The sequence below is a fragment of the Cydia strobilella genome, chromosome 20 (genome assembly GCF_947568885.1).
Source record: "Cydia strobilella chromosome 20, ilCydStro3.1, whole genome shotgun sequence".
Taxonomy (NCBI): domain Eukaryota; kingdom Metazoa; phylum Arthropoda; class Insecta; order Lepidoptera; family Tortricidae; genus Cydia; species Cydia strobilella.
This window is the reverse complement of record NC_086060.1, coordinates 6015950-6039219: the sequence shown is the minus strand read 5'-3', so window position 1 is coordinate 6039219 and position 23270 is coordinate 6015950. Positions and strand designations below refer to the sequence as shown.

At 37.2% G+C, this 23270-nt stretch overlaps 1 protein-coding gene across 1 annotated transcript; it reads left to right on the top strand.

Annotated features, from left to right (window-relative positions):
• Positions 1–549: 549 nt before the first annotated feature.
• Positions 550–22459, top strand: LOC134750536 (E3 ubiquitin-protein ligase MARCHF5). Its single transcript, XM_063685732.1, has 4 exons — positions 550–948; positions 13072–13317; positions 19356–19546; positions 20711–22459. Exons 1-4 carry the CDS (start codon positions 775–777, stop codon positions 21081–21083), a joined length of 984 nt encoding a protein of 327 aa, XP_063541802.1. The 5' UTR covers positions 550–774; the 3' UTR covers positions 21084–22459.
• Positions 22460–23270: the final 811 nt, after the last annotated feature.

The following is a 23270-nucleotide window of genomic DNA, read 5'->3' as shown; positions in this document are numbered from 1 at the left end:
GGGGTCCGCTTGGCAACGAATCCCAAGAATTGGCGTAGGCACCAGTTTTTTCGAAAGCGACTGCCATCTGACCAAAGAATACAATACTCACGTGTGAAGGGTTGACCTGATTTGAATTTCACGCCTTCTTATAATTTCGCTATCTCCTTCTTTATCGCTCGAATATGCAAGAGTGACAGAAATGTTAGATAACGAAATTTCGATTTTCTTGTTTCGCGATAGACCCTCAGATTATGATAGTGGCGTAGTATTCCCTATTAGAATTATACGCCAATAACCGACCCTTTTTTGCAGGTAGTAGCTCATGCGATTTTACTCAACAATAGACAAAGGATTAACCGTTCGGGGACTTCGGGGCCACCTACAAAACGAACGACTATACCTAACTATAATTGCAAGAATCGGTAAATTAAGCGTACATGGCAATACCATGGCCGTCATTTTGACACTAGACTCATTCGTTCACTTCGTTCGTACACGTTCATTTCATTCTATTTTTTTCTACTATGCTTAGCTTAGTTTGCTTTGCGTTTGGACTGACATTCACTGACGTTGTTGTATCGTTGTTGAAATCTACAATCCAACTCGTGCAAAAGGACATTTCCACATTTCCTTCCGTCAGACGTTTGACAAAAATATTTTTATCGTCCCATGGAAAATATTGCAGTTTGTTTCGTTATACAGTGTCTCAATTGCGTGTATCTCGCGGCGCAGTAAACTCGGTTTTTAGATAACTAAATTGCTTGCTTGTTTATTTGTAAAGACGCAATAACAATGTCTGTAGAAGAGAAATCTGGTTCCGATGCGCGTAGTGGTAGTGCGAATTCGTTGGTTGTACACGGGGATGATGAGAACGCGAAGACTTGTTGGGTGTGCTTTGCGACGGAGGCGGACGATCGGCTGGCGGCGTGGGTGCAACCTTGCAAGTGCAAAGGAACTACGAAATGGGTAAGTCTTGTCCTTGTGACGTCAAACACATGTTATTGAGAGAAAGTTTGTGAGTTATACGCAAATAAATGTAAGCTTACTTAAACCCTTTAGATATTGCGAAATTTATTCAACTGTTTTGTGACCTTTAAATGCGAAAGATGCTACCATCTTTAAAAACCGGCCAAGTGCGAGTCGGACTCGCGTTCCAAGGGTTCCGTACATTACACAATTTTTAACAATGTACTTTTTATGTGAAACGTTAGTGAAATGAAATGAAAAAAATATTTGAGATTCTCACAAGCTCTTTCATTTGATAATATGTAACACAATATGGTTTAAAAAACTTCATTTTTTAATTTTCTCATTTACCCCCCAAAAGTGGCCCCCATGATTAAAATTATTAGTTTTACGTTACATGTCTGTCTGCGCCACAAACTTACATAATGTGTACCAAATTCCAACTTAATTGGTCCAGTAGTTTCGGAGAAAATAGGCTGTGACAGACAGACAGACAGACGCACAAGTGATCCTATAAGGGTTCAGTTTTTTTCCTTTTGAGGTACGGAACCCTAAAAATGTACATCTGCAATTTTCCGCTAGTGTTGTTAATAAGTGTTAATTGTTTTAATTAAAGACCAACTGCCATGCTCACTGGCTTTAATAGTGTTTTAAACTGTAATCTTTGTTAGACAGTAAATCAAAATGATTTTATATTGATTGTATTTTAAAGTCTATTCTGTATTGACCAGATGCATAATATGATTTACAGTATGATAGTACGAGTACATGTACTATGTATGATGATGATGTTTGTGTATGTATGTCAGTAGTCAGTATATGTACTTATGTATGTATGTTTATGGTTATAAATATTTAAGTATTTATATTAATATTGATGTTATGTGTTGTAATAATAATTTTCAACATTTGATATTCTTATCTGTACCCCTTACTGCATTTTTTTATTTTCTTGTCTCTACTCAAAGGTTGTCTGGAAGATATCACACATTAGCTATAAGTCCACTACCTAAATTAATTTATTTTCTGAGTTAGCTTTGTTTATAACTTTTCCCAATTTCAAATCAATAGCATAAGTAGTTCCCAATATATTTAGTGATGTGACAGACAGACAGATGGAGAGAGTTGCATAATAAGGGTTCCTTTTTACCTTTTTGGCATGGAACTCTCATTACCTTTGGTATTCCCAATATGTCAATATGTATTGTTATGTACCTACTCATATTGTTGTAACTTAGTTTTAGTTTACTTTACTTGTTAGTAAATTTTAATGTAATTGAAAGCCAAGATAATTATAACTATAGATCTAACGTATTAAATATGTCTATACTATTCAAACTGCTTGGAAAATACTGTGAGAATTTATATCAATGAGCTTAAGACTAAAAACACCATCTATTGTAATTGTGATATTCCCAGGTAACATGTAACTCGATATACAAAAAAAACATGGGAAATAATCTAGATACCGATTGCAACACTGTCATGTTTGTTTGTTTTTAAGATTTAGGCTAGAGTACAAAATTAAATGATTAAATGTTATTAGTAGAGTTTACAACAAGAGCATAAAGTAACCCATTTTATTCAAGGTTATTCAAGACTCAAGACCGATATAGGTCAAGGGTAAAATGGGCATTTACACAGAGACATGTGAACAAAATATACAGATTTGGTAAATAAAGATAACAAAATAAATTCGCGATAGACCCGATTTTAAACGTGATTTAAAATATACAGAAATATCAAATTTTTACGATTATTTTACCATACCGTATTTATTTAAGATTCAAGAAATGAGTAGATATAGACCTGTACCGCTGGCTATATTTTGACCCCTAGGTTATAAAAATATTAAAGTCAATTCTGTTTTCGCTTATGAATACTTTGTTAAGATGTAAATCTTACATTTTGTTTTGTGTCATATATATAATTTGCTTTTCTAGTAATTTGTTATTTTGTGGTAATTATTTTTTATTTTGAATTATCTTGGAGAAAAAAATATTCGAGAGAACACATGTAACTGTGTTGCATTTAGGATAGTGTTTTTAGTGTGAAAACATAGTTTGTGTCAATTACGTCCACTGCAATCTGATACTATGTCATAATATTCTAAATGACACAAAAAAAAATTAGAGTTAAAAAAAATTACTTAGGTCGAATTTAATCGTTTAAATAGGTCCATTAAATGATTTTGTGTCTTATTAAGGCATAGCTTCATAAGATATTTGATGATTTTGTTGTAACAGGCTGTCACCGTTACAAAAGAATATTAAAGATATTAGAGTTTACATCTTATTAATTTGAAATGCAAGATAAATAAGATGTATGAATTTGTGTCACTTGCATCCACTGCATAAACAAATATTACAAAAATATTATTTGCGTTCAAACGAAGCTAGCGGGCGGTCTGAATGGGCAACGGAGGCCGTGCAGGGTGGGGCCGCGGCGTGACCTTGCCGTACGCAACGCATGTTTACTTCGCCTGTGCGCCAAATTAACGCAACTTATTCAAAGAAGTTACGCAAACAACACAACAACAAGCAACAAGCAAGCAAAGAATGCGTCGAATTATCTTTTACCTATTTAAAACTCATAGATATTGTACAATGTCACCATTATGCAAAAGAACTGTAAGTACATGTTTGATTTGCGAGCGAGCTGGCAACATTGCGCAGGGAAATCTTAAAAATATACGTGAACGCCACATACATTTGTGACAGTGATAGGGAAAAGGTACCACTAAAGTAAAATTTGGTTATTAATACCGTGACTTTCTTTCATTCTTTGATAAAAAAATTGCTATTTATGCAACAAGTGCGGAAGTCACCTTTACGCACGTGTATCATACAATGTTTTACTATGCATTGTGCGAGTAAATAAAAAAACATGTCATGGCAAATAAGTTTAATTATTAAAAGGAGTGTTTTAAATCGACACGAGTTGCGAATTACTTATTCGCACGTGTATCGTACGTTTTACAGTACATATGGCCCTTTAAACTTTCGACATATGCACGGTAAGTGCTCTTTTCCGCACTAGTGCGAGAAAGTAGCACCATATGTACTGTAAAAAAAAATTGAAAACAAAAAGCACTAGTGCGGAAAAGCAGTACTTTCCGCACGATATGGCTCCGTAGGAAACGCACTTTTCGAGCACATGCATTGTAAAAAAATATATAGGACTGTATCTCCTAAACCATGCGTCGTAGCGCAAAAATAATAAAATTTTCGTTCCCCTTTATGTAACCCAAAAGTAATACATGAAAAATACAATAAAAAATAAGAAACAAAATCTTTATAGGGCTGTATTAGCTGTATCTCCTATATCGTGCATCGTAGCGCAAAAATAATCAAATTTTCGCTCCCCTTAAGAAACCCTTAATTAAAACTTAAAAAAAAAACCAGGAAAAAACTTTATAGAGCTATTATAGCTATATATATAGATATAATATCTCCTAAACCGTGCGTGGTGGCGCAAAAATAATAAAAATTTCGTTCCCCTTTATGAAGCCCCAAAGTAATATACTAAAAACACAATGAAAAAAAAGAAAAAAAATAACAAAAAAACTTTATAGGGCTGTATCTCCTACACCGTGCATCGTAGCGCAAAAATAATTAAAAAAATCCCTTTAAGAAACCCCTAATTAAGATTGAAAAACGCAAAAAAGAAAAAGAGGAAAAAAAATCATTTTAGGGCTGTATCTCATAAACCGTGCGTCGTAGCGCAAAAATAATAAAATTTTCGTTCCCCTTTACGGAACCCCAAAGTAATATACAAAAAACACAATGAAAAAAAAACAAAAAAAACTTTATAGGGCTGTATCTCCTAAACCGTCGTAGCGCAAAAATAATCAAATTTTCGTTCCCCTTTGTGGAACCCCAAACTAATATACAAAAAACACAATGAAAAAAAGAAACAAAAAAAAAATCTTTATAGGGCTGCATCTCCTAAATCGTGCATCGTAGCGCAAAAATAATCAATTTTTCGTTCCCCTTTAAGGATCCCTTAATTAATACTTAAAAATAAACAAAAAAAAAACAGGAAAAAATCTTTATAGAGCTATATCTCCTAAACAGTGCGTGGTAGCGCAAAAAGAACAAAATTTTCGTTCCCCTTTACGGAACCCCAAAATAATATACAAAAAACACAATGAAAAAAAAAACAACAAAAAAAATCTTTATAGGGCTGCATCTCCTAAACCGTGCATCGTAGCACAAAAATAATCAAATTTTCGTTCCCCTTTAAGAAACCGTTAATTAAAACTTAAAAAAAAACCAGGAAAAAAACTTTATAGAGCTTTTATAGCTATATATATAGATATAATATCTCCTAAACCGTGCGTGGTGGCGCAAAAATAATACAATTTTCGTTCCCCTTTATGCAACCCATAATTTATATTTAAAAAAAAACGCAAAATTAAAAAAAAACATATCATTATCTCTTAAACCATGCGTCGTAGTGCAAAAATAATTTAAAAAAACCCCTTTAAGAAACCCGTAATTAATAAATATTTATCAGTACGGTTTTTACTCACTATTATTTTTAGTCGCTTTTGGCGACATGTTTCGTATTCTTTGGGAATCCATCCTCAGGCACGAGTGTCCGCGGCGGTTGTTCGTCGTGCACTGCCCGCGCCGCCCGCCTCGTCGCTCGTTGCGCACGCGCTGATGGGGCGGGGGCGGGGGGCGCGGGGCAGTCCGCAGATGGAGTCGTCAAGTGAAGGTCTGGTAGGGCGGCTGTATCGAACGAAGTCAAGCACACTGCACTCACTATGTCCCCGCGATCGTCACAACACACTTGCCGCTTGACCCTAGGTATTATAGGCTTCCATGCAGGTGGCAACATCCAGCCTCCGTCCCGATTGAAATTAGGGCAGAGAGAGAGCACCTGTCGTCTTGCCTTTTATTAAGGGGATAACGGATAGAATTGGACGCCTATTACGCCGAAGTTTTAGCATTAGGACAATCTTCCGACCCCATACCAAAGTCAGGCAGTTGCTGCGCTCTCCAAAGGACAAGGACCCGCTGGGGAGCCCGGGGGTATACGAGATACCTTGCGATTGTGGTAGGGCGTATGTCGGTGAGACCGGAAGGAATGTCTCCACTAGGTTGTCGGAACACATACGCAGCGTAAAGAACATGGACACCAGGAACTCAGCTGTGGCAGAGCATGCTAACGATATAGGCGCGTCCCATTTCATTCGTTTCGATAAAGCGAGATTACTGGTACGGGAGAAATGTTTTGTGCCGCGTAAGATTCGCGAGGCGATTGAAATTTCACGCCGCCCTAATTTCAATCGGGACGGAGGCTGGATGTTGCCACCTGCATGGAAGCCTATAATACCTAGGGTCAAGCGGCAAGTGTGTTGTGACGATCGCGGGGACATAGTGAGTGCAGTGTGCTTGACTTCGTTCGATACAGCCGCCCTACCAGACCTTCACTTGACGACTCCATCTGCGGACTGCCCCGCGCCCCCCGCCCCCGCCCCATCAGCGCGTGCGCAACGAGCGACGAGGCGGGCGGCGCGGGCAGTGCACGACGAACAACCGCCGCGGACACTCGTGCCTGAGGATGGATTCCCAAAGAATACGAAACATGTCGCCAAAAGCGACTAAAAATAATAGTGAGTAAAAACCGTACTGATAAATATTTTGAAATATGTCTCACGATAGTTTAAGTGCGACCGTAATTAATACTTTAAAAAAAAAAAACAAAAAAAACCAGGAAAAAAAACTTTATAGAGCTGTATCTCCTAAACCGTGCGTGGTACCGCAAAAACAATAAAATTTTCGTTCCCCTTTATGCAACCCATAATTTATATTAAAAAAAACCGCAAAATTTAAAAAAAAATCTTTATAGGGCTGTATCTCCTAAACCATGCGTCGTAGCGCAGAAATAATAAAATTTTCGTTCCCCTTTATGCAACCCATAATTTATATTTAAAAAAAAACGCAAAATTTTAAAAAAAAATCATTATAGGGCTGTATCTCTTAAACCATGCGTCGTAGCGCAAAAATAATTTAAAAAACCCCTTTAAGAAACCCGTAATTAATACTTAAAAAAAAAACTAAAAAAACCAGGAAAAAAAACTTTATAGAGCTGTATCTCCTAAACCGTGCGTGGTACCGCAAAAACAATAAAATTTTCGTTCCCCTTTATGCAACCCATAATTTATATTTAAAAAAACGCAAAATTTAAAAAAAAATCTTTATAGGGCTGTATCTCCTAAACCATGTGTCATAGCACAAAAATAATAAAATTTTCGTTCCCCTTTATGAAACCCCTAAGTAATATACAAAAAACACAATGTAAAAAAGAAAAAAAGAAAAAAAAACAATAAAAAAATCTTTATAGGGCTGTATCTCCTAAACCATGCGTCGTAGCGCAAAAATAATAAAATTTTCGTTCCCCTTTATGCAACCCATAATTTATATTTAAAAAAAACGCAAAATTTAAAAAAAAAACATTATAGGGCTGTATCTCTTAAACGATGCGTCGTAGCGCAAAAATAATTTAAAAAACCCCTTTAAGAAACCCGTAATTAGTACTTAAAAAAAAACAAAAAAAAAAACAGGAAAAAAAACTTTATAGAGCTGTATCTCCTAAACCGTGCGTGGTACCGCAAAAACAATAAAATTTTCGTTCCCCTTTATGCAACTCATAATTTATATTTAAAAAAACGCAAAATTTAAAAAAAAAATCTTTATAGGGCTGTATCTCCTAAACCATGCGTCGTAGCGCAAAAATAATAAAATTTTCGTTCCCCTTTATGAAGCTCCAAAATAATATACAAAAACACAAGAAAAAGAAAGAAAAAAATAATAACAAAAAAACTTTATAGGGCTGTATCTCCTAAACCGTGCATCGTAGCGCAAAAATAATCAATATCCGTTCCCCTTTAAGAAGCCCCTAATTATGATTTAAAAACGCAAAAAAGAAAAAGAGAAAAAAATCATTTTAGGGCTGTATCTCCTAAACCGTGCGTCGTAGCGCAAAAATAATAAAATTTTCGTTCCCTTTTATGAAACCCCAAAGTAATAACAAAAAACGCAATGACAAAAAAAGAAAAAAAAACTTTAGGGATGTATCTCCTAAACCGTGCATAGTAGCGAAAAATAATCAAATTTTCGTTCCCCTTAAGAAGCCCTTAATTAAGATTTAAAAACGTAAAAAAGAAAAAGAAAAAATCTATATAGGGCTGTATCTCCTAAACCGTGCGTCGTAGCGCAAAAATAATCAACTTTTCGGTCCCCTTTATGTAACCATTAATTTATACAAAAAAAACGCAAAAAAAAAGTTTTTTTTTATAGGGCTTGATCTCCTAAACCATGCGTCGTAGCGCAAAAATAATTAAATTTTCGTTCCCCTTTATGAAACCCCAAAGTAATATACAAAAAACACAATGTAAAAAAGAAAAAAACAATAAAAAAAACTTTATAGGGCTGTATTTCATTATAAGAACGACTTCAGAGTTTCGTGACCCATAAATTGCAATAATTCTATATAATGCCTATGTCCGTAGCAAGCTTGAGTACAGTTCCATCGCATGGGACCCTCGGGAAGCAAAGTATAACATCATGGTCGAGCGCGTCCAACGTAAATTTACTAGACATCTTTACAAAAGGTATTATGGATACTACCCGTACTTATTTCCGTCATCCTTTGTACTGGGAATGGTAGGGTTGGAGTCTCTCGAGCTAAGGCGTAAGCAAACGCTTGCCTTACACTACTGTCTACTTCTAAGAAATCAAATTGACAACCCATCTGTTCTGGAGCGTATGCGTATTTTTACCCCAGACAACTACATAGCTGCAGTAGGGCGTAGCGCACGTAGAGCCAGAAACCTTTTCGCATATCCAAATGTCCGCACCTATCACGGTTCAAACGCACCCACGTACCGAGCAATAGAATTACTAAATAACTTCTTAGCTTCAATCCAAAACGCAGACATATTCGCAGACAAGTGGCCGTCCTTACAAAGTAGTGTCAGGATTTTTTTAAACTCTACCTATGTAACTTTGTAGTATGTATGTTTAATTTAAGTTCCTAGAGATACTCGTAGTTCGAAAAATGTATACATGTTTATGATACTGACTATGTATTAACACTAACACTTATACAAGTGTCTTGGCGTAGGTCGCTGTAAACTTATACTTGTGTTTGTTTGAATAAAGAATAAAGAATAAAGAATCTCCTAAACCGTGCGTCGTAGCGCAAAAATAATCAAATTTTCTTTCCTCTTTATTCAACCCTTAATTTATATTTAAAAAAAAAAACGCTTTCACTAAACTGCTGTAACTCGGAAACTTAGAATCCACAAAGGGGACTTTACTAAATTATGACACATATTAAAGCCTGACCAGTAATATATGATCATTGTCAAGAGGGCGCTGTTCATTCTCATGTATAGGGTGACAGTTCAGTATAGTATGAAAAAATATTGTATTTAATGAACATCATCATCAATGTAATTAATGTTGCTTGCCACGCTTAAACATAACAAAAATCACAATAAATTGCGTCTTAAAATAAACTTAAAAAGTCTACTAAAAATCGAAACAAAAGTAATTTTTAAGTCGCTGATGTGACATTCTCAATCAAAAGGTAGGTACCACTTTGTCGTTTACCATAAAGACGAAATTTGATTATATCTTTATACAAATAACCTGTCAGAGAAAGTGGTACCTTTTGATTAGGAACGTCACAAATGTTGGTCAGTATGAGGAGTGCAGCCTACAGTTTATTTTTAATTATATTTATATACCTACTACGGTAAGATTGATAAGACAATGTAATTATGCCTCCGAATGAAATAAATACACTGTATCGCAAAACTAAGTGGCGAGACAGCTCATAATGCCATCTCTTGGTTGGTCTTAACTTAACAAGGGTAAAGGAGATAGTATTAAGATCTCAGTCGCCAGCTGATATTGCGGCAAGTATAATAAGCACCCCACCCGCGTAGGTACCCTTCCCCGCGCACGCCCTTCTTGCTCAATTGAGTTTTATTTTGCCAGATAGTAAAAAAACCGTGGATCAAAATGACCCAAATTATGAATGATGTCTCAATGTGGTATTATAATATTATAGACGTAAACTTAATAATATGAATTTTTTTTTGTGGCAGATACAGGGTGTTAATTAGAAAAAAAAATTTTTTTTATAAAAGCGGTAGATGAATTTGACACAGATTTGTTTGAATAACATATAACAATGTTCTGTAAAGTACAACACTTCACTTACCGACTCTAATATTTTTTTAGGCGTTTTAGGATCAATATTAGGTATTTATTAAATGCCATTATACCCGTGGATGAAAATGACACAAAATGCGTGTGTACGTCGGAAGCCACTTTTCCTTTACAGGGAAACAAAGAATTTCGTCTCGAATATTTTTTTTACAGAATGCTGATTGAAAAAAGAAATACCTAAATTTCTACCTAAGCAAATACCTAGGATGACACAAAATATTATTTTTAGGTTTAGTATATGGTCTGGAAACTATATATAAAAAATAAGCAACATTAATATTCTTATAACCTCAGAAGTTATTGGTACAGGTCTAATACTCGTGTCCGCGCACAGCTGCGTGGGGAGGGTTTGTATGGCAGGATTGGCAGGTTTTGGACTTTATTGCTAAGTTTATGAGGTCGTAATAGTGGTAATAGTTATTTTACTATATGCACTTGCATAAAAAGCAACTTTATGCCGATTAGATTACACTTGACTTGAATATCAACTTTACGACCATGAGAAGTGAAAAGTACATTGTATCCATTACTTTGTGAAAATATACTAAACAAATATAGAAAAGTCTCTCCGTAACTCTGTCACTTAATGTATGCCAAGTTTTTTAACACATGCTAATAAGGTGGTCAGTATTATGTCATCTGTGTCACACAAGTGTAGTGACCCTAAAACATCGATATGTCCTTTGAGAGGTCTAACTTACTAGAATTACTGGGTTGTCAAAGTATTCAGTATTCAATATCTCTAAGCTATTATAAAATTATACAAGGTGTTATAACTGATTGATATTTTGCTTATTATAACTAGTAACAAATTTAGATATGTTAATGCTACGAAAATGTTCATGCCAATTTTCATGTATTTTAAGCAGGTTGTTTTAAAATAAGAGTGTAACTTCGATTGTATGGAAGCGGCTTTGTATGGAAGCGGGTTCGTGTGACTCTTAAGAGTATTAGTACGAATCCTATTGTAGCAGTTATTTTAGTTTATTTATATTCTAGGTTTGTATGTAAACACTTATCTAGATTAATTCAGAAAATTATCAATAAGTGTATTATTGTTCCGTTTCATTAGTTGTTATCAGTGTTGATTAAGAAATAATCAAGTGTTTTATCGGAGATATATAAATTTGTGACCCATTTTAAGTTTTCAACTCCACATCTGTTGTTTGTGTTTGATACCGATACACCCGGCAATATTACGGAAGGTATGTAGTGGACTTCGAACCATAATAAGTTTGGCAGTGTGAATCGGTCTTTAGTTAGGTGAGATAGGGTAAGACGAACCCCGGGGCAAGAAGAACACTTCATGGAATCGTCATAGAGTTCATCTTGGCCCGAGCACTATCCTCTCCCCACCCCATCTTAGCTTATTATTTTCTTTAAATTATCGAAGTACCGTCCAGACGATCTATCTCTTAGACGTGACGCGTGTGGCAGCTACCTTAGTAAATAACCTGCAGAAATCTGTATTCTGTACCGTTGAATTTGAAGCTAAGTTATTAAACGTTATCGTGCCAAATATCGGCTTCTTAGCTTTCTCAGACATGTTAAAAAAATAGCGTCACTTACCCGTTACTCCTAGAATGCCCTTATTCGCTAAATAACTAAATGTGTTTCTGTTATTCTCATGTTATTCTTGTTTTGTTTCGTCACTGACATAAACACATTTGCACCTTGATAGAATTATTGTGAATGTGTATTTTAAAATATATAAACAAAACAAATAATGCGAAAGTAAACTAATAAGTTCAACAAAAATGCACATTGTTTTTGTATAAGGTGTAAGAACTAAATTAAATGATAATAGGTACTAAAAATGAAACTAACGCATAAATAAAATTAACTCAAATATACTTACGTAGAAGGACTTCTCTCATAATGTTGCTCTTGCCCCGAGCAAAATAAACTATGTTTCTATTGCCCTCACCTGACCTTACGCACAAATAAATGACCAAAATTGACAAAATTTGACAGTACGTAATCTTTAAATACTCGTAAAAGCTGCAAAACACTATGAAAACTTACCTTCGCCCATCCACAAGAAATTCCCTTTCATTTAGCATCACAATGTCCTTGTACTATAAACCAGTTTATCTCAATACGTACTGTTTATTAAGGCGGTCTTCACATTGGATGCGCATACGCACGCCGCTACGGTGTGCGAGCGGGACATCGCTATATACGAGCATAGCGCTGCCTCGTTCACATACCGGAGCAGCAAGCGGATTCGCGTGACTCGCGTGAGTGTGATAACCGCGTAAGATTAAACCTCTTATCGTAACCTGACTTAACCTGCAGCTATCGATGTACAAAGTTTCATTAACACGTGCCAAAGTTGGTGAGATATGAGGCACAGAATAACTAATAGTTGTATGAGGTATGTTTTTATTCGTAGTTACGTTGGATTTAGCTTGTAGGTAAACAAATGTTAGCCGACCGTTTAAATTAAAATTATACGTTCATAATTGTATCATTGCTTGGCTGTGCTGCAAATGTTCTTGTTTTGTTACTAATAAAAAAAAACAAATAAATAAATAACTAATAATATGTTAAATAAATAAAAAAATCATTATACAAGTTCTTACCAGAGGTTTGGGGCAGGGGTGTCCTAACTTTTTGAACAGAGAGCCACAGCTAGGTTTTCGCTGTATCTTCGCGACAATTTGGCTCTTTTTCACGGGCGGTTTAGGGGTCGATATATGTAGACAAGGAAGTAGGTAAGAACTCAACAAGTGCTGCAAAAATATAATTGTTTTTGACTTTTGTTTACCAAGCACTGTCGGACAAGAAATGTTCTTCTTGCCTAACTATCGACCCTTCTATCTTTAAAAATATTCAGACCATTAATAATTGTTATTTTTTTAATTCACAGGTCCATCAGAGCTGCCTCCAGCGGTGGGTTGACGAGAAACAGCGGGGCAACATTACCAGAAAAGTCCTTTGTCCTCAGTGCAAAGCGGAGTACATCGTAGTTTTCCCTTCAATGGGGGCGTTTGTGGCACTATTAGACGCTATGGAGGAGATCACACACAAGATCTGTCCCTTCATAGCGGGAGGAGTGTTGCTGGGATCGATATATTGGATCGCCATCACTTATGGAGCCGTCACTGTTATGCAGGTTAGATTCTTGAGCTTTTACCTTTTAGATCTCTGTCCACTGTGGAGGCAGAGTATATCGTAGTCCGTTCAATGAGGGTGTTTGTGGCACTATTGGGCGCTATGGAGGAGATCACCCACAAGATCTGTCCCTTCATAGCGGGAGGAGTGTTGCTGGGATCGATATATTGGATCGCCATCACTTATGGAGCCGTCACTGTTACGCAGGTTAGATTCTTGAGCTTTTACCTTTTAGATCTCTGTCCACTGTGGAGGCAGAGTATATCGTAGTCCGTTCAATGAGGGTGTTTGTGGCACTATTGGGCGCTATGGAGGAGAGCACACACAAGATCTGTCCCTTCAAAGCGGGAGGAGTGCTGCTGATATTGGATCGCTGTCACTGTTATGCAGGTTAGATTCTTGAATCTTGAGCTTTTACCTTTTAGATCTCTGTCCACTGTGGAGGCAGAGTACATCGTAGTTCCTTCAATGAGGGTGTTTGTGGCACTATTGGGCGCTATGGAGGAGATCACACACAAGATCTGCCCCTTCATAGCGGGAGGAGTGCTGCTGATATTGGATCGCTATCACTTATGGAGCCGTCACTGTTATGCAGGTTAGAATTTGGAGCTAACATTACCTTTTAAAAAAATATTCACTGTAAAGGCAGAGTACATAATATAGTTGGTCAAACCAAATTGGCAGTAAATAAGAACAAAAAAAACTACACTCGTCCTTTTCTTTTGGGTGCTAGTACTAGTGTAAGGCAAAGATAGGTATGATTTTCTCTGTGTTTGAAATGAGACAGTCCTTTGACAAACTATAGTAGCTGTGACTGTTAGTAGATTCTAGAGCTAACAGTACATGTTTAGTCTAATGTACAGTCAGCTGGTAGGTTCAAAGCCCGGCTCGTGCTAATGAGTTTCTTGAAATTTATTATTATAATAATATGTATCACCAGCTTCCCGAAAAAAAATATACCTCACTAATTCCAGCAAGGCCGGGTTTCCAAATCGTAAAAAACCGGCCAACTGCGAGTCGGACTCACACACGAAGGGTTCCGTACAATTAACTATAAAAACGGTCACCCATCCAAGTACTGACCCCGCCCGACGTTGCTTAACTTTGGTCAAAAATCACGTTTGTTATATGGGAGCCCCACTTAAATTCTATTTTATTCTGTTTTTAGTATTTGTTGTTATAGCGGCAACCGAAATACATCATCTGTGAAAATGTCAGCTGTCTAGCTATCACAGATTACGAGATACAGCCTGGTGACAGACAGACAGACGGACAGCGGAGTCTTAGTAATAGGGTCCCGTTTTTACCCTTTGGGTACGGAACCCTAAAAAACTAGCACTTAAAATCAGAGTACAGTTTAAGTCACTGAGGGAGCCCATGCTCCTTAAAGTTTTAACCGGGAAAGCACTAAGGGCCAACTGCAACGTCGGGGTGCAGTTCCCATACAAGTTGCAGTCATGTTGCAGTCCGTCTGTATCGGCCCTAAGATGTTGTTTGCAATGCATGCAGCTGATGCAGCTATACCTTTTCATATTTGTATAAGAATGAAACCATTAACCAACCATTTGAGTTCGAGTTAACACTTTCTTGCAAAGAATCATATACATATACCTACCTACTCTGTTCTCAACAATAGCACAAATACCCACTTCGGAATCATTACTTATGCAAACTTTCCACGTTTCACGTGCTTATTGTAATTTGTATCGGTTTCATAATATGTCCTCCAATTAGTTTGGCTAATTGATTTCACTGAAATAAACAATTCTTAAACAACATTGGTTACGCTTCGGTAGACCCGCTTTCAATATTATTTAAATGCTGCTTAAATCCCCAACAAAGACATATAAAGCTAACCAAAAATATATTTATGAAAAAAAAACGAACTGTTGAGTGTACACAAAATAAATATCGCCGCTATACTTAATCAACCTCGTATCTGCAACACTCATTTGATGACAAAAACACCTGTATTCCGAATGAAAGAAAAGCGACATTTCCATCAAATGATTGTTGCAGATATGAGGTTGAGTAAGTATAGCGACGATATTTGAACTCAACGCTTTTGTACTCGTCAAATACGGGGTCATTGGTTCTAATGCCGCACAAAGACTTGAACTATTAACACAACTGGACAGTCTGTACAATTATATTGGTGTCACTTGTGAGACTTGACCGTAATTTTGGACAAACAAAAGTGTGAATGTTTCTTTGCTTACTCATTTACTCAAGAAGTACAGGAAGTTTATGTAGGGATCGACAACCATTCATGTAGTAGGACATGAGAATTTTCTGTTTTTTGCTTGACAGCTTAAATAAAAGGCAAGCGATAACTGTAGATATTGGGAAAGGACCTAACTACCTTTCCTAAATTTACGGCTCCTTATTAGTACCATAAAAAGTTATCCTCAAAAGACGGAAATTTCTCATGTCTGAGCTGAGTACAAGTTTGGAGGCGACCCACTATTGGGCGGCAGGAGGCTATCTTACATACATATAAATATTTATATGTGGTATTTTCTATAAAAAGGGACCTTATTGTCGATGGCGCTTACGCCATTATAAACGATGCTCCGATATAAATACAATACCGCGCGACGCTGTGCGGCGTAAGCGCCATCGACAATAAGGTCCCTTTTCATAGAAAATGCCCCATATAAGAAACTAGCGACCCGCCCCGGCTTCGCACGGATTACACAAATCCTTTACAAATTATACACTAAAACCTTCCTCAAGAATTACTTTATTGATAGGTGAAAACCGCATCAAAATCCGTTGCGTAGTTTTAAAGATCTAAGCATACATAGGGACAGACAGACAGCGGAAAGCGACTTTGTTGTATATAGTATGTAGTGAATTTTAGTTCCTAGTGTTCCTACTGACCCACTAAGTATTCAAACATGTCAATACCTATACTACTGAGGGTATTTAACTGAAGTCTGAATTTTCTTCTCCCGGAATTAACGTAAACAAACAACTGTGACTGTCAAAGTGACACTTGCAGGCAATTCAGGGGTTCTCAAAGTATAGGGCTCGCAGAAATATAAAAATAAATGTAGGTAGTAAGAAATGACGGAGTTTTACATACTGACAAAAAAACGATCAAATTGATAAATAACCTCTGCCTTTTTTTAGGCGGTTATCTCGAAAGTAAGTGAAAAATTATGTTTAACGGCCCGCAACTTGGTCGCCCGGGTGAATCTCCATAGCAACCTCCACCAGTGCAATAAATAAACTACCCGACAAAAGCGGCTTTTTCTTTTCCATTAATATACCAAAGTGTTTTATGTTAAAATTTAGTTTCCTTATAACAAAGTCAATATTTCTGGAGTAGAATATAAAAAGATTTCTAATAAAAAAGGAAAATATGAGCAGTTCAAGTATGCTGTAATAGTTTTTTGTCACCGGCCACACCTTTGTTTACATTAATTCCGCGTGAATAAAATTGAGACCATAGGCGATAATTGGTCTTCAAACACAGCATCGTTGACCGTTATCGGCATTAATTGTCCATGACTCAGCCATATTATCCTTTGACCCAGAAAACTGAGACACCTGCAGATAACCTGCCAGTATTTGAAACGGTAATTAGGTTTATCAATGCATAGAGCAAAGTATGTATGTATGTATGTTGCAATAAGCTCTTTAAATAATACGTTAGGTACGGTAGGATGTATTTAAGTATTTTTTACTTACATAATGTGTATAAGTTACAAAAAAATCGGTTCAGTAGTTTAAATAAACAAAAAAAGAAAACCAATATTTTTTTCTTAAAAAACCTGCAGCGTTTAAGGGTTAATATTTGGTGAAATAGTATCTTACATCTGAGCAAAGATAGATATAACTCCGTAATAGATGTATACAGTCTAAGGAGAAAACGTGCCTCGAAAATCAAGAAAATTTGATTCTCGATCAGAGGGCGCTACTAGCTTTGGCCTACTGTCGTATAGATGGAGTTGACGGTTTCGTTTGTTATTTAACAATTTTAACACATATGTTCCCACCCTCCCACCGCAAAAATATATACGCAAATAAATATAACAAACTCCCACCAAAAGAACAATACTCGACACGCGTTTCGCCTCTCTATGAGACATCCTCAGGATATGCTGGAGATGTTGACCGGCGGAAAACTGTTGCCGGATGGGCAATAGTTATTTGTGCAACAAGAGAGGAAGGAAGGTTGAGGAGGAAAGTTGGTTTTTCTTGCGAGGGACTCTAAAACACGAGATGTAAAATAACTTTGCTCCCGTGTTGCACACATAATTTTTTACCTCAGTAGTGAGAACATATTAAAGGTTAAAATGTATTTCGAATTACACAGAATAATACAGAGAAACAAAAAAAAAACCCTGGACTGAGGAAAGTCGCACTTTCTTCACTCCCTGGAATGAGGAAAGTCGCACTTTCCTCACTCCAGGGAGTGACGAAGTTAGACTTGTTAGAGCTGCTGAGGTGAAAAGTAATATTTTTGTATTAACTTTATATTACTTATATGGTAACCAATGGTAACTATGTCTTCCACAATGATATTACATATTTTGTTTTACGTTGCTAAACTATACGGAAAAAAAAGACCAAAAAGTTTATCACTACTACTTGTTTACGGCCTAACCTACGACTCACCTTAATTTAATCTCGTAGACGACCTATAAAAGTATGTTGTCGTTGTAAAATACCTATAAGTAATTCAATTACACGTATCAAATTAAATGGGCGACAATGGAATGGGCGATAATGGAGCGACGACCTGGTGAAGGTCGCGGGAATTCGGTGGTTGCGAGCGGCACAGGATCGGTCGGAGTGGCGAGCCTTGGGGGAGGCCTATGTCCAGCAGTGGACGTCTATCGGCTGACATGATGATGATGATCAAATTAAATAATAAGTATACAAAGATAAGTGCTGTATGCTTTTCTAATCTTCCCTTGCATTCTAAGACAAAATTGACAAAAAATACAGGGAAGAATTTGTGCTGTGTGATGGACCAGTTTAAATTCCATAAAATCTGATCAGATTTAAAATTATAAATCTGGTGCTTAGGACCTATTTGATTATACAGTCGGTCAAATATCGGACTGGCAAAGGTGCTTAAATACCTGATTCAGAAAATGCACTTGAATGCCTTAACAATAAAGTCATTTTCCGATATTTCTGAGCAACTTGACCGACCTAAACTTCCTTCCCAACTTCCTTCCTACCCAAAGGGACCCTATTACTAAGACTCCGCTGTCCGTCTGTCTGCCAGCAGGCTGTATCTCATCAACCGTGATAGCTAGATAGTTGAAATTTTCACATATGATGTATTTCTGTTGCCGCTATAACAACAAATACTAAAAAGTACGGAACCCTCGATGGGCGAGTCCGACTCGCACTTGTCCGGTTTTTTACACCAAATATGATTTCAATTTTCTTAGTAAGAAATTACCTCATAAGGACGGCCGAACTGCATATCGAAGCCATGAAAGGACACTAGCCATTTATTTTGTTTGCAACAGCTATAACGTACAGTCGAAGGCAAAAACATCGATTCAGACAAATGGCTCAAAAATATGTGATCACGACTTTATTGTCTAAGGTGTAAGAGCGTACACATATTTTTGAAACTTTGGGAATGTATATATATTTAAGCCCTTGACGGTAAACGACGATACACTAAACACAAAATCACGATTGCGAAATTGTTAATTGAAGTATTTACTGTGTCCCACCATAACACGATTCTTACTCAGTCTGTAATAGATATGGTTAATATATATCAAATTATCTTAAAAATATTTTTTATAATGTCAATATCCAGAGAGGAAAATGGTGAATACGTTTGTATGGAAAAGCGGCCGTCCCCTCTCCTCTTATAAACTCACAATTAATACTTGACGCTTGGGCTCTAGGATATGAACCTCTAGCGGCCGAGAGGTCTAAGGTCTCCCATGTAATTCTATTTTGAATCCTTATTTTGACAAATGATGTGGCGGCTAGCCGCTAGAGGATAAAGTTATTATCAAAAACTTTTAATTCAAGCATTTGTTTCATCATTTCCAGGTGGTCGGCCATCGCGAGGGTCTGGAGATGATGGAGTCCGCCGACCCACTAGTTCTGCTGGTGCTGCTGCCGACGATACCCGTGACGCTCATCAGCGCCAAGATGTACAACTGGGAGGACTCCGTCCTGTTGTTCTTGAGGAAGTACTGCGCGAAGATACCGGCCCTGTCTTACATACTACCGTTTGGAAAGTAAGTAGTTTAAAGAACTGATATTAGGAATGAAATACTAAGAAAATCACCTTTGCAAACGCTAATACCTCTCTGTGCAGTTGGTATTTGGGAGTTTTGATACCATATCTGTTACAGTCGGTGCCCTAACATAAGTATCCATTTCTCTATACAGCTAGTACGGCGACGTGGGTACTTAAGTTGGGTTAGGGCATTTACTGTAACAACAATATTTGACGACCGGCCTATGAAGCCGATTGTCCTGGGTTCGTATCCCTGTAAGGACATTTTTCTTGTATTGAGTTGTGCAATAAAGAGTATTTGTATTGGAGTAAGTCTTACCGGCTTTGCATTGTTAACTTTTTTTTTTTTTTTACTAGCCCATTATGGTGTCCCACTGCTAGGCAAAGGCCTCTCCCCTTGTCTTCCACGACTCCCGATATAGTGCCTCCTCCGGCCAGTTGTTGAGAAAGGTGTCTAGGTCGTCCCGCCATCTCCGTCTGGGCCTGCCGGGTCCGCGCCCCTCTTCTGGCATCCATTTGGTGGCTATGCTAGCCCATCTGTCTGGATGCATGCGGCAGACGTGACCGGCCCAGTCCCATTTGAGCCTAGCAGTCTTCTCACCGACGTCAGCAATGCGGGTTTTTGCGCGCAGCGTGGTGTTTCGGATACGATCGGTCCTCTTCACACCTAAAATGCTGCGCTCAATAGCCCGTTGGCATACCTTCAACTTGGACTTCTGACTCTCTGTGAGTGACCATGTTTGAGCACCGTAGGTTAGGACGGGCAGGATACACATGTCGACGAGTTTTCGCTTTAGTGACAGTGGAAGGCTACCCTTCATCAGCTCTTTCATGGACCAGTAGCTCTTCCAGGCGTTTTCAACACGGCGTTCGATTTCTTTGTCTTGCCTGTTGCTGAAAGAGACTAACTGGCCCAAGTAAATATACTCGTCAACATAGTTAACTATTTAAACAAAAAAAAACCTATGCAACATCCTGGTCACGGCACCACAACGTATTGCCTCCACCTGTGGGGATAACAAAACTTCACCATGTCCCAAGTTGTGCGACAGTTGCGACAGCGTTATCAGTTTTTCTCATATAGCGGTAGTTACTTCTTCCGTTTAGTTTGCAATCAATAATCATTAACTTTATTAACATAAGAAATTGTTTATAATTTCAGCGTGGAAGGCGACCGAGGCGCCATCGTCTCCGGGCCGTCAAATCCCGCCAACGCAAACTCCGGCTCCCACCTCTCACCCACAAGAATATTCTGCTCTGCGCTGCTCCTGCCCACCATCTCCACAATCATTGGCAAAATCTTCTTCCGCTCCATACAAAACAATCTACACAGAACTATACTAGGAGGCCTCACCTACATAACTATCAAAGGAGCGCTCAAAATCTACCACAAACAAATGCTATACATCAGGCATTCGAGCCGGAAAATTCTAGATTATACCGAATCGAATTTAAAGCTGTACAGAACGCTTACAGCGGCTCCTAGTGGAGACACGGTCGCCAGTTCAAGAGACGAATCGGAGCAGGTTGTATAAACATTACTTTGTACGTGATGACGTATCTAAGGTACAAGAATATTGTATCAGTTTCGAAATCGATACCTGTTTTATATGGTTTTAGATCTCGATACGGGTGACCGTATTTGTAAGTGCTTAGACTATTTTCGTATAGCGGACGTTGTCTTAGTATAATCGTAATTGAAAAGTTATGACTATTAACGTCCTTGTATAATTTAGCGTTTTATGAGTGCTTTTCATACTAAGCTATTTAGACAGAGATGGTTTTATCCATGATAACTAGTAGAAGAAACTAGTATACGCTAGATTTCCAATTGACAATGCTAAGAATATTCATTCTTTGTTTCTTTAACTTAAATTTCTTGTAATAAATTTGAAATGTCTTTAACTCGAAAGGTTAGCAACTTAACTAACCAATGGACTGACTTTAAGTTTGTGACAAACTAATGAACTCATAATAACTAACGTCTTTGTTATTTATGTTATTATCATTTAGACGGCTATGGATTTTTATTTTTTTCCAAAATGGATTTTACCTAAAATAATAAGAGGTTTTTGAGAATAATAAGTTTAGAATGTTAGAAAAGATATGATCGTAAAGGATTAATTTGTTGGTGCATATAAATTTGAGAGTAAGTGTCTGAATCACGTGGCATTTTATACATTGTATAGGCTAGTATGCACAGATTAATGTCTGCATAATAAATGGAATGGTAGAAAATTGCCAGTCGCTTTTAATATGTGGATGTTATTTTTGTGCCTTTTGACTCAAGTTTACGAGTAAGTCGTTATGCCAAACTTTCAATAGGTATATATATCATAGTTATCAGACTATATTAGACCTTATTTCAATGCGATGTCTTCTAACGAACACTTATGCGTATATACCTCGGTCGTATAGTAAAATTTTCGTGAAAAAGCTAATGAATTTTGAGGTGTGTGCCGGTATTTTTATTTGTGGCAGCACATACGATGTAAAATAATTCTTAATGCTTTATAATAAAGTTCAGATTACAGAAACATGACCACTAAGTATCAAACTTAAGGAATTAAATACAAATAAATTATATGGTCTTAATTCCGTGTCTTACCCCCTTACTCATAAACGCACTACAAGCCTGAATTGGCTAATTAGTTTGTCTTAATCTGTCATTTGACTAATGTATTCGTAATAAAAAGAGATAAAACATAAATTAAGTAATTGACGCTTTTAACGCGTTTACGAATAAGGTGGTAAGTAAATAAAACAATTTTATTTACAAGTTTCTAGCTAGAATTAACACAATAAACCAAACAATATAGATATAATTTAAATAAATTGAAATAGGTTAAATGTTCCGCTTAGATAAAATAGAATGGTGATATAATAAAGTCCTGGGGCCGATTGCAGAATAACTTGTAACTAATAATATTAGCGGAAGCACAGATTAATAAATAGTTACTACGTAACAGATACATCATTCCTATACAAAAGCGAAAATACCTACGCTATAATAGCCTACAAAATCTTAATAATAATACCTGCTGCTCAGGATGAGAAGAAATGTACCATAAGTACGCGCACAAAGAGTCGAGACTGCCTTGCTCGCCGTGCGAGTCACGTGCCAACGCGTCATCGTAAGAATGCGATAGGGTTGAACTGTTACTTATGTTATTGTTGTAATAAAACGAATGTTGCGAATCAACCATATTTTTTATTAGTCAATCAAATATTTAAAAACAACACTTATAATACCTGACTCAAAAAACTCCTTAATTTACGATTTACCTACTTATGTTCAAATAAATAAATGGTGACAAAATTCACAAAGATAGATTTAAAATACTACTCGGTAAATACGACAAATTTTCCTTTGTTTTTTGACTTTTACACCCATCTACTGCACAATAATTACGTGGTTTCGGAATTTCGAAGCGTAGGCGCGGAAAACGTGCGGTGCGAGCGCTCAGGCGGGCGTTCGGCGGCCCTCTGTCGGTTGAATCGTCCACGATACGCCGAGCGGTAGGCATATAGCGCGTGGCCTTGAGCGAGTGAAGGAGGCCTGGCGGAAGTCTCTTTCTTATCAAAGGAATTGGAAAGAGACTTCCGCTAATATTATTAGTTACAAGTTATTATGCAATCGGCCCCTGGTTATACGATAAACGATTGTGCCTTGGGATGAAACGAAGTAGGGACAGGTAATGTACAAATGTACATAGTTTATT